Here is a 13,178-nt window from a genome sequence, read left to right as displayed (position 1 = left end):
ATACTGTAGGGTTTATGAGTTAGGAGAGGACAGATGGCTTTATTTTAGATTGTTAGGCATTGAAAAGCCCCCTGAGAAAGGTCTTGTGAGACAAATAACAATTCAATAAACAGTACCTTATAGATATTGGTATTTTATGGAACCCATTCTATCATATTGGGCCCCTGTGAGTTACGCGACAGCCCCGGAGATATCTGCAAACTGCAGCTCATGTCTCCATGACAAAGGCGCGTTTTGGGGGTCAGGGTTCTTGCTTCATTTGTTGTGTGATTTCAGCCTTGCAAAGTCTGATAATGCTAAACTTATGGTAAAAGAGCTACTCATGCAAGTGCAGAAAGGTCAGTCTATCTTGTGGCAGCAAATGCACAGCTGGGAAAATTCTTCTTCCATCAGGAAACTACCTTAAGGGAAAATAATTTTCTTTTAAGTATAAAATTTTAAAGTTGTCAGAGACTTTAGAGATCAGCTCATACAAACTGCTACTTTCACAGAGGAGGAAGTTTTGGTACAGGAGGTTTGGAGACTTCAAAAAGTCACAAAGCAAGTTAATACCAGAGCCAGTTCTGGACTCCAGCACTCCCAATATCTAATTCAGTGCTCTTTCCACTGTACCATGCTGATTTGGGGGAGGTGGATGTCTATATTGCCAAAAATGCTTTTGAGGATGATTTTAATCTTATTTGATCTACATGTGAAAATATAGCTTTTATTCATGGACTCATTATTCCCTGAGGCAGGCTGCCAGTTAGTTTCATGTTCATATGAAATAGGAATCAGCCTTCACATAGAAAAATTTCATGAAACATTTATTTTTTTCACCGTGTTTAGATTTTATTAAAACGAGTGTTGTAAATTGTTAGAAAACCGAATTTGTGGTTTCTGGAAGTCAAAAACAAAGTCAATGTTCAGTTCATCCATGGTAAATGGAGAAAGTTTGTGGAGTCCTTTAATTCGTCTGGGGAATTGAAGGATACAGGAAAGGATGACACGGTTCAACTCTAAACCTACACTATCTGAAGTGAAGGACTTCATTATTTTCAAGCCATGGCAGACCTAGCTGTGGTCCTCCTGCATGGGAAGAATACGTAGGTCTTACCACATGTGGCTCACCCTTGAGTATTCAGCAGCCTGCAAGTGGTCTAATCTCAGGGATGAGAGAGGTCATGAGTTTAGTGCAACCTCAGCATTCAACAGCTGCAACATTTCTAAATGCTTACTCTCAGTATTCTTCTCCTTGTCACAGCTTAGTAACAAAATGTTTCCTGAGCCAGCACGCTCTTCACACTACACTTTGGGTAGCCTGGCTCTACAGAACAGAGATCATGGATTTCAATTCAACAGCATCCACATCTTCCTTCCTAGAGTAGAAGGTTGTTCTAGGCCTGACCTCTCCCAGGGAGCTACAGGGGAAGTCTGATTGGCATGGACACCTTTGATCAGGGAGGGCAGAACTTTCTCTCTGACAGAAAACTGTTACTTGGTAAGTTGAAGTTACAGGAACTGTTACAAATTCCTTTGACCCCTTGCTATTCTCACTAGAGCACAGTAATAGTAAACATAATGGGAGCAAGAAGAGCAGCCTTTTGCTGTTATTTAGAGCTCCCTTTCATCGTTTAAAAAGTTTGCTGTTATGGGGCTCTACTGTATTTCACATTTAGAATTCTAGGCTACTTCAGATGCTAGGGAAATTACAGTTTGCAGGAAGACCCAAAATGTGGCTAAGGAATAACTTTTTTTAATAGGTAGAAGTATCTGTAGACAGCTCCAGCACCTTAAGGTAGAGTGAGTTTTCTTTTTTATTTTTTGAGACGTTGTTTTGCACTTGTTCCCCAGGCTGGATTGCAATGGCACAATCTCGGCTCACTACAACCTCCACCTCAAGGGTTCAAATGTTTCTCCTGCCTCAGCCTCCCGAGTAGCTGGGACTACAGGCACCTGCCACCAGGCCCGGCTAATTTTTTGTATTTTTAGTAGAGACAGGGTTTCACCATGTTGGCCAGGCTGGTCTTGAACTCCTGACCTCAGGTGATTCACCTGCCTCGGCCTCTCAAAGTGCTGGGATTACAGGCGTGAACCACCGCGTCCAGCCGGTATAGTGAATTTTCTATCACTGGGCAACTGCAAGGAGGATGTCATGCTTAGATGAGTTTCACATAAGGAGATGCTTCAATCACCACATTCTACTCTCTAGACCCACCCCTTCCTATCACATAAGCAGGTCCTGAGGTCAGGGACTGCAAATGACACACAGAAGGTCGCAGAGCGTTAGTGAAGGAGATAGCACAGAATTGAGGGCTCTTTCTTCTTTACTGCAGAGTTCTGTCCACCGTCATGCCATGCTCAGTAATGTTTACTTTTTGTTAGATAAAAAAGTGGAATGTTGGGAGTAAATTACATGTATTCCTTTCAGCAGATTTTTTTTCATGGTTAAGTCTCAAATCTTAGTAATTCTTAAAAATAGGATTATACTTCACGAAAAATTATCATACATATTAAAAGACCAGGCAAAGTGTTAGAATGACAGCCGGGGTGTTTCTGTACTTCTAAATCACATATAATCTCAGCCAGCCTCCTAAATCACTCTAAATAATGTATGTTCCAAAAACAGAAATAGTGGTTGCCTCTTATTTCACTAGATATGTCAAAAGTTAATTAGAATATTTGGAATGTCTTCTGAGCTTCTTAGCAAAAGTTGCTAAAACTGAAAAAGCCTCCTTTATTAAATCTGAAATCATCCAGGATTTTTTCTTTCTAATCCTGAGAGGCATCTGTTTAGATAAATTCATTTTATCTCTTTAAATCTGATTATGTGGCTATCCTCATGCTGATGAAACATTGTTGGCAAAGAATAAGCATTTTTCATCTCAAATCTGTTATAAGGGAGTGTTACTGCATCAATGTTTGATGAACATTATTTATTTCTTTTTTCCCCCTATAATACATTCAAGTTAAACACTCACTGGGAAATCGTTTATAATGTCTGCAGGCAGTTAAAAATTACTTACTGAAAATAGTAACAACAACCAACATATGCAGTGTTTATTTACTGTGTACCAAGTGCTATTTTAAGCACTTTGCATATATTGATTAATCGAATCTTCATAGTAATCATATGAAAGATGTACCATTAATATTTCTCTTTTGCATATGAGGAAATAGAACAGCACATGAAGAGATGAGGAAACCAGGATTTGATCCCAAAGAATCTGGTTCCAGGGTCTGTGTTCTTAACCAACAAGGAATGAACTATCTCTTTTAATACACAGAACAGCAAACTCATGGCTTGGCTAATGTTTCAACAGAATTAACACATTTTCTAAATAAATAATTGAAATAAGTAGTGGTGGGGCCTTTCTAGCCAGTGCTGTTGCAACTCTTGTACTCATCATATAATGTACAGAAACTATTTACCTGACTTTTAATAGCTTACACTTGTTTAGACAAAAATTTAGACGGTGTTTTAGGAAGTGCAACAGTTGGAACCTGGAAAAAATGTGACTGTTGTTTATGTTGTTTCCTTTCCTTTAACAGCATTTTGCTTTTCATATAGTTTCATTGTTTTTAGTTACAGGATTCCCACCACACAATGTAAAGAAACTGTGTGCAAATTCTAGGGTGTAGTGTGGTCTTAAGCCCGATGGAAACTCCATTTTATAAAATATCCCTCTAATGTTTCTTTTTTATTGAGATAACTGTTATTTATCACATGAGCTCTTCCACCAGTTATCATAAGACTTTCACAATTAGGATGTATAATCTCATTTTTCAGTAGAATCAGTAATCATGCAATTCTACTTCACACTAATATAGCTGATGATTTTATATCTTGATCTGTGTTTATGTATATTTTTACTTTACACACTGAAATATACATTAGAAATAAGTTATTGATACTTGATCTTTTTTATCTTATAAAAAGTGATCTTATAAATGTGGCAACTATATGCATATAGAACAAATGAAATATCACAAGCAATTATATTTTAAAATCTCCAATTTACTTTTACTTTAGGCAAATCCTGATTTGAGACAACCCTTAAAAATTAACCAAAGACATAGAAATTGGCTATGTAGAACTTCATACTTGTGAAATAGGTACATCAGAGGTGAGTAGTAGCCTTAAAAACAACCATTTCTTTTATACATGATTACTATGTTATTTCATTGAATAATAAATTCTCATGCTGTTTTGAAAATATGATTTAATTTACAAAAATCACTTTGAAGGAAGATGATCAGAAGAAAATATTTATAGTATAGTTAGGGCCTCTGCCTTTCAAATGTGTATAATATGAACACTGAAGTTGATTATGTCTTTATCTTGATTTGATAAAAAGTCATGACATTTGCTGATTCTCCAACATTTAAACAATTTATGGATTCCCTTTAGAAAATTCCCTCAGCGGGATTTAAACACATTTGCTAAAATATTTTTCATGTTTTTCTCCTGTCTAGAGTTAAAGATTGGTCTATTACGGGCAATCTGCCAGCCTTTGAAAAAGGTTAAATTGACCTCATAGATTTCTTCCCAAACAAATACACTTTTAACCTCCAGAGACCTAGCATTTCTGACACTGATGCTGGATATTTCCTTCACAAACTAGGGACTCTTATGTGAAGAGTGCCTTCCTATGCAGAGTATTTGAGAAATGGCTTTCATCTTATGCTTCCTGAAATGGTTATAACCGTCTGAAATCTGTCTCCCCACAATGGCTCATTGCTTCACTTCCACTGGTGCAGTGCTCAGTAACTTCTCTGAAATGTCTTTTGGGTTGGTGACAGCACCTAACCACTCCCTGGAAGGAGATGATAAAGGTTAGAGAATCCCTTGTTCCCACAGCTGGTCCAAAGTCCCTAGACCATGAAAGCCAGAAATGACAAGTTTTTTATGATGTTTTAAAACCTATTTTATCCAAGTCATTTTAGACTGAATCACGATTTAATCTGTGTAATCCCCTGGCTTGAGTCTGGGAGGATAGTGATTTGTTACAAGGCAAGCTTCTACTGAGAAGTATTTCTTACATGAATACTTCACAGCTAATTCGGCTCACAAGAAATTCTGCCACTACTTCCTGTCTGCACAGTGCAACCACATGTTGTGTTGTATTTAACAGGTATTCATACATCTTGTCTCCCTATTGCTATACAGATCTTCACGTCTTGCTCATGATTTTATACCTTTTTCTCTCCTAAATGCCAACCTCAGTACTGACAAAATATAAATTGAGCTGAATTAAACTGAATTACCTCACTCTGTTTCTTGTCTGCATTCCAAGGGCAGCCTTACCATCTTTTGCCTGCCTACCATCTCATAAGTGCTTCTGCAAATGCAATGTATGTGCTCAAGAAGGGCCTCCAAGGCCTAGCGTTGCTCTCTGGCCAGGCCTCCAAAAGTCTTTGAGATCTTGGGCACCGGCACTTCTTCTGGACTTTTCTGTCCTTTAGCAGAAGGCAGACAGTGCAGAGATGACTGACAGTAAGGAAGCTGAACAAAGACCAAACCAAAATATTTATAAATCTAGAGAGATTGAAAAAATAGGACTAATAGCTAGAGGTAAGGGTTGAATAATTACAGTGATGATGTTACGAGTGATAGTTACAATAATATCTAATGTTTTTATTGCTTACAGTGTACTAAGTGGTAGTATAAACATATTACCTCTATTAAGTCATTAAAGCCTCAAAATAATTTTGAGTTAGAAATCATCCTTAATTTATAGACTGGGAAATCAAGGTACAGAGATTTTAAGTTACTTGCCAAGGTCTACGTAACTTATATGTAGTAGAACCCAGGCTCTGTGGGTTCAGATCTCCATCAAAAACAGTTTCCTGTAGGTTTTACTTTATATCCCAGTGTAGGATGTTGGCCATATTTCTTGAGAAGACTAGCTGGTATTCCCATTCTCCGTTCCGCGGGCTAAAAGCATTATCATCCTTGGATGATGGTTCACACGGGTCATTGGGAAATCTATTCTTTTAGGCCTCATATGGTTCTTTTTTTTTTTTTTTTTTTGAGACGGATTCTTGCTCTGTCGCCCAGGCTGGAGAGCAGTGGCGCGATCTTGGCTCACTGCAAGCTCAGCCTCCCGGGTTCCCGCCATTCTCCTGCCTCAGCCTCCCGAGTAGCTGGGACTACAGGTGCCGCCACCACGCCCGTCTAATTTTTTATATTTTTAGTAGAGACGGGGTTTCACCATGTTAGCCAGGATGGTCTCGATCTCCTGACCTCGTGATCCGCCCTCCTCAGCCTCCCAAAGTGCTGGGATTACAGGTGTGAGCCACCGTGCCTGGCCTCATATGGTTCTTAGACATTATCATGACTATCCTTTCTTCATCTGGGAAAAAAAAATGTGACTTGCTACACTATCACTGTGAGACCAAAGTTTGGACTATCTTATTATTCCATTCCATAAGTCAATTAATAGAATTCCAACCAGAAGAAAGGACAGAGCCTTTGTATATTTGTAACTTCCTGTGAGAGAGAAAACCAGAATCCTAGTATACTATTTCTGAAAGGAAAAGTTGGAATTGGCTATCATTGTTGTCAGTTGTCTTGGATATAAAAGATGGAAATAGGTCATGTAACCCCTATGAAAGCTGAACCCAAGTTGTGTCCACAGATCTTGGCCATGAACTGACTGATCTTTGTACCTTCTGAGATGCCGGTGGTGGTCCCAGGGCGTTGGGAGCGAAGGAAATCCTGTACTGTTCAGACTTGTGAAACAATTGAAAGGACCAATTTCATCAGCAGAGAACAGAGAAACCAATAGAGTTAATATTGGATTATTAATTAGTATTATCTCAAGCAGAAATGAGAAGGATTTTATTAAAAATTCTCTTAAATAGGCCGGGAGTGGTGGCTCATGCCTGTAATCCCAGCACTTTGGGAGGCCAAAGCTAGTGCATCACAAGGTCGGGAGTTCGAAACCAGCCTGGCCAACATGATGAAACCCTGTCTCTACTAGAAATACAAAAATTAGCTGGGTATGGTGGCATGCGCCTGTAATCCCAGCTACTTGGGAGGCTGAGGCAGGAGAATCATTTGAACCTGGGAGGTGGAGGTTTCAGTGAGCCGAGATCATGCCATTGCACTCCAGCCCAGGCGACAGAGCGAGACTCCGTCTCAAAAAAAAAAAACAACAAAAAAAAAATTCCACTTAACTCCCTCAGCTTCATATGAGCTCAGGTGGTACATAGTGGAATCTCACCTGAGCTATTTTAAAAAACTGAATTTTGGTTTCTTCATGTTAAGAACTGAATACCTCAGATCTAAAATGTAGAGTGGCATGCTGTCTGCAAGAACAGCGAGGTCTAGGAGAAAAAGTCAATGGATTTTGAATGAAATTTTAGCAAGCGACTTCTCGGCACACATTTCAAGGACAAACTTCACTAAGCACATCCCTTGCTTGTGGCCTAGCGACCAAATGTGAGGCATTTGAGTATTTTATTTGGTCATGGATCTTGATAATGTCTGAATCCCTTTCCTCTCTACAACTGGCCATTCTTTGGCTATAAAATGATTTTCAATCAACTTGAAAGTAAAAAGACAAGTTTTCATCATTTGGGTGCTGCCAGAGGAATATTGCTTTTCTGAGAAGAAAAACCCTTTAAATTATACTGTGCGTGATGAGAAAATGTTTCTCATTAGAAGTTTCCTTATGACTGAGTGGAGACAGACCCATCTTAGCAAACGACTTGTGCTCCAACAACTGATCAGGATGTTCCAGGTTAGATTAGGCAAATACAGCTTTCCTTATTCATTGTACAGCCCAAGAGAGGTTTAACTGAGAGAGAAAGGGCTGGAGGAGGGAGGCCCTGATGGCGTAGCAGAGGTGAAACATGTTAATGTGGAACCAGGTCAGGACTGAGTCCTTGTGACTGTACCTGCTGTCACTCAGCGATTTAGGGCAGAGCTACCCCCAGAGCAAAAAACCCGAAACGTTTCTTTCCCTTGAGGAATAATCCAGCTTAAGAATCTGAATGTACATCCCTCTGACGCTTTCTGACAGCTTACCATCCTCAAGGGGAAAACTAAATCGGATTTAGTCCTTGTTCTCTGTCTGCAAATACATTTCTTCTCTGTAAACTGGGTTGCTGGGCCACACGCTGACTTGTAAAATGAGGAACTTGGCAACAGTGTCTCTTCTTGTGTGGGTCCCTATCCAGCCACCTCTCTCTCCCTCCCTCTTTCCCTCTCAGCTTCCTTCCTTTGCTCCTTCATTCACTCTCCCTTCCTCTCTCTGATAGAAACCCACCTCTCCCAGAGTTGACTTGTTCACTTACTGAAAATACAGTTTTCTGAATGCCTACTATGTGGCCAGACACTCTTTTAGATTTTGGTGACTTAATGGCATATAGAGAAGACCGAGTTTCTACCCTCACAGAACTGACTTTCTAGAACTCTCTGAATTTTGCTGAATCTTGGCTCTTCCATTGCTAGCTTTGTAACTTTGGAGTAAGTTATCTAGCCTCTCTGTGCCTCATTTTCCTCATCAATAGGGACAATATTGGTATTTATCTCAATTGGTCTTTTTTTTTTTTTTGAGACGGAGTTTCACGCTTGTTGCCCAGTCTGGAGTACAATGACGCGATCTCGGCTCACTGCAACCTCTGCCTCCTGGGTTCAAGCGATTCTCGTGCCTCAGCCTCCTGAGTAGCTGGGATTACAGGCATGTGCCACATACTGGGCTAATATTTTTATATTTTTAGTAGAGCGGGGTTTCTCCATGTTGGTCAGGCTGGTCTCGAACTCCTGACCTCAGGTGATCCACCTGCCTTAGCCTCCCAAAGTGCTGGGATTACAGGTGTGAACCACAGTGCCGGGTCCTCAGTTGGTCTTTTTTAAAGATAAAATGAGGTAATACAGGTAAAGCACTTAGAAACAGTATGTGTGGTTCAGGGCTAGTGCACAGGGCATACTGATATTTTTATTGATGCTGCTTGTACTATCATCACATTCTTCCTCTCTGAGGTGCTTACTGTTTCATCATTTTCCTGGTGACCTGAGAGAACGCTTGCATTGATGCCTCATTTTCAGGACCAGGGAGAAAGCAGAAGCCCTCTCAGAAAATGCTCAGGGAGCAGCAGTTGTGAGCATAGCACGTGCCTGTTCAGTGGAAGTGCATTATCCAAACATGTTGTAATGTAGTCATTCAGGGTCCTGCCAGAAAAAAGGAGAACCAACTCTTTTTATATTTAAAGAAGGGCATGAGAAAGAAAAGATCAAAGTGAGCTTAAGGGGTCAGGCGCAGTGGCTCATGCCTGTAATTCCAGCACTTTGGGAGGCCGAGGCAGGTGGATCACTTGAGGTCACGAGTTCGAGACCAACCTGGCCAACATGGTGAAACCCCGTCTCTATTAAAATAAAAAAAATTAGCCAGGCATGGTGGCATGCACCTGTAATCCAAGCTACTCGGGAGGCTGAGGCAGAAGAATTGCTTGAACCTGGGAGGAGAAGGTTGCAGTGAGCCAAGATTGTGCCCCTGCACTCCATCCAACCCGGGCGACAAAGCAAGACTCCATCTCAAAAAACAAAACAAAACAAACAAACAAAAAAACCACAAAGAGCTTAAAGGACACTTTGTAAGTTGAGCATCTCTATTCTGAAAAATCCCAAATCTGAAACTTTTTGAGCACGGACAGGTTACCCCATGTGGAAAGTTCCACACCTGACCTCATGGCATGGGTTGCAGTCAAAACTTTCTTCATGGACAAAATTATTTAAAATACTGTATAAACTTACCTTTAGGCTATGTGCATAAGGTATATGTGGTGCATAAATAAATTTTGTGTTTAGACTGGGTCCCATCCCCAGGCTATCTCATTATGTATGTGCAAACATTCTAAAATCTGAAAATATCCAAAATTCTAAAAACATCTGGTCTGAAACATTTCTGATAAGGGATCCACAGACAGTGCATAGATCCTGTGTACAGTGGCAAAGTCAGGTCTATTGCTTTTTCAAAGAACAGCACAGCCTCTTTCCCTTATATTTGTACTGAACATCTTGAAGGAAGTAGAATCTTCTCTGCCTTCTGCTAGCCCATTTCCCAGCACTTTCAAACTCTTTGATATTGCTGAATGAGATAAATCATTTCAGATATTTTTTCAGATATACCAAATTCTACCTTGGCAGTGCCCCTCTGTCCTGTGAGCCTTGCAAGTGACTTTACTGGTTTCTGACAAGGACCATGATGAATCACTAGCTTGGGGTATCTTGTGTCTCTTCACACTATTGATTTTAGGAAAATACTTTCTGCAGCTTGCAAAACCATAATGTCATTTGTCCTTAGAACATCACTGTCCGAAGAAGAAACAATCATCATGCTGTAGCCATACATTAAATAAATGATACACTTCTTAAAATAAAAAGTGCTTAAAAATCTTTTTTTAACACAGAAGAAAAGTAAGTCCTACTTTTTCCATTACTTTGCTTCTTGATAAAACTCTAGATATAGTTTACTTTTAAAACTATGTATTTTTATTTATTATGATTGTTATTAAACATTATAACTTATTGCATAGTTAATTCCTATTTTTGTGAACCAATACTGTTATACAAAGAAGTGTGTACTTTTTTTAACCTAACCTTAGTTTTTGTTTCTAAGCTGGTATTTTTCACAAGTCAAAACAGTCCACTCAAGAAATAATAGACATTGGAGACTCAGAAGGATGGCAGGGTGGCAGGGCTGACAGATAAGAAATTACTTAATTGGAACAATGTATGTTATTTGGGTGATGGAAACCCTAAAAGCCCTATATCCATCTAACAAAATGCAACTTATACCTCCTAAATCTATAAACAATGTTTAAAAAGGAAATAAGAATGAAAGAAGAAAAAGAGTTCATTTTGAACTAGTGGAAATAATAGAAAGGAAAAGATTATTTTAAAAAATACCCTCGGCCGAGCGCAGTGGCTCATGCTTGTAATTCCAGCACTTTGGGAAGCTGAGGCGAGAGGATCACAAGGTCAGGAGTTTGAGACCAGCCTGGCCAATATGGTGAAACCCTGTCTCTACTAAAAATACAAAAATTAAGCGGGTATGGTGGCAGACATCTGTCGTCCCAGCTACTTGGGAGGCTGAGGCAGGAGAATCATTTGAACTCGGGAGGTGGAGGTTGCAGTGGGCTGAGATAGCGCCACTGGACTCCAGCCTGGGCAATAGAGTGAGACTCCATCTCAAAAACAAAAACAAAAACAAAACAAAACAAAACAAAACAAAAAAGCAACCCCCCCCCACAAAAAAAAAAAAAAGAAAAAAAAAAAGAAAACCCAACCAAACAAAAAACCCGTACAGTCCACTCAATGCTGAGGTGACAACTCCATTTTTGGTAATCTGAATGTGAATCTTTGACAAGGATGTTTTTAGAGATTATTTTGGTGACAACTGTTGTTTTCCTTTTATTCACATGCACACCTACCACCATTAATACTTTCCCCCCCCCCCACCCCCAAAAATAAGCTTTAGCCCCTTTTCTATTATAGACTAGCTATGTGACTTGGAGCAGGTAATTTAGCTTCTGAAGGTTTTGTTCTTTTCATAAGTAAAGTGAAGAGTTGAACTTCATGATCTCTGCACCTATTGGATCTATTAAAATCTATTTTTCACTGGAATTAGAGTATTTGAGATTTGATAATAAAAGTACTAAAGCCTCCTCCAAAAGCAAGGCAGAAATCAGTTTCATTACTATGGGAAAGTAATTAAAAAGACCTCAACAATGAAATGCCCTTGACACTAAAACTAAACTCATCCAACTTAATTCTCCTGTGGTGCCTCCGAAGTCTTTTTGAAAAGCTTCAGGCATGGCTGGGAACACTGTCCTTCGTCAATGCGGACTCGATATTAGATCAGAGTCTCCCGGGATTTTTTCGTTCTTAATTCTCTAACTAAGTTCCAGTATCAACACATTTTCCTGTCATCTGCTTCTACCTCATCAAGTACAGCACAGAAAGAACAAAATAATGGTATTCAAGTATTCTGGTTACCAGAATTCTGGATTAAGGAACCTTTATTTTGTGGGTTCTATAAATGAGTGATTAATTAATGAGTGGTTAGGTTGTATTCGGAATTTTTTTTTTCTGGTGTTAAGGCAAGAGAGGATATTGAAGATATTGATCTATGCATCTGAGTACACTAAATTGGGGTGGAGTAAATGACATCTAGTTGGGGACCAAAGAAATTGCTTTATGCTGACTGAGGCTCCAGGGATTCCTTATAATGGGATTTTGTAATTATAAATCTTATTTCATTAAAAAAATTGCCCAACACTTTTTTTCTTTTTTTATACAGACTCTTTTATCCTCTACCCCAAGTATCAGATAATCACTGAGAACACTTTGTCAGCTTCTTACCTTGAAGAAGGTCATTGTTGATCCATCTCTGACCGCCCCATATTCTATCTTGGTTTGCTTTGCCAGATCATCTGCTGAATCTATGGGGGATTCCATTCTCTCTACTGTCAAGAAGGCAGCCAGATTGGCAGTGTAGGATGAAATGATGATTAGGGTGAAAAACCACCATATCCCTCCAACTATTCTGGTCGATAGAGCTTTGGGCATCAGCTCTGATCCTGTGATGGTATCATCAGAGTAAGGGTGTTAAACACAGTCAGAAGGAAAGGGAAGATGTACAGTTCGACACTATTCTAGGGAGATCAACCCATCAAAGACTTACCATCTTGTATGTAGATGAAATAAATACATTTTATAGAAAATGCATCAAAATCTAAAGCATTTTTTCAAATCATTAATCACTGCTGCTGCTTTAACTATAATTTATCAGTAGCTGATGGTATTAAAACAGTTTTAACCTGGAGACAGTCTATGTCTAAATTTTGGTTAGTTTAGTTTCTTAGAATTGAAAAGTCAACCCCAAGACTTTTTGCCTTTTATTACTGTCTAAATGCATCTTATAGTGTGAAGTAAAATATTCTATGTCTTTGTATAACTATGAAAATCTTCGAAATGCTAACATTTTTATTTAAGATTAAAGAATGAGAGCAACTTGCAAAATATTAATGTGCCATTTATCACATGTACTTTAATAAAACATTGAGATTTTACAAACAAAATAAGATGCAGCCATACTTGACAGTGGATGAATTAGTTTTTATTGTCTTATGTTATCCTAAAAGCTACAATTCTTTTTTCTGCTGTAGATTCTTATTTGGCTAAAAAA

At 39.1% G+C, this 13,178-nt stretch overlaps 1 protein-coding gene and 1 long non-coding RNA gene across 9 annotated transcripts in view; one reads left to right on the top strand and one right to left on the bottom strand.

Moving 5' to 3' along the window:
• Positions 1 to 13,178, bottom strand: part of GRIK1 (glutamate ionotropic receptor kainate type subunit 1) — a 403,736-nt gene that overhangs the window by 27,117 nt on the left and 363,441 nt on the right. For all 8 annotated transcript variants that reach the window (XM_007965616.3, XM_007965633.3, XM_007965600.3 and 5 more), the window contains one exon: positions 12,353 to 12,570. In XM_007965616.3, the coding sequence (XP_007963807.1) occupies positions 12,353 to 12,570 (218 nt within the window). The remainder of the gene's footprint in view (positions 1 to 12,352; positions 12,571 to 13,178) is intronic.
• The window catches only part of LOC140709836 (uncharacterized), a 146,783-nt gene that overhangs the window by 10,901 nt on the left and 122,704 nt on the right, over positions 1 to 13,178 (top strand). The window lies entirely within an intron of this gene.

The sequence above is a fragment of the Chlorocebus sabaeus genome, chromosome 2 (genome assembly GCF_047675955.1).
Source record: "Chlorocebus sabaeus isolate Y175 chromosome 2, mChlSab1.0.hap1, whole genome shotgun sequence".
Lineage (NCBI taxonomy): Eukaryota > Metazoa > Chordata > Mammalia > Primates > Cercopithecidae > Chlorocebus > Chlorocebus sabaeus.
This window is presented reverse-complemented; position numbering and strand designations above follow the sequence as displayed.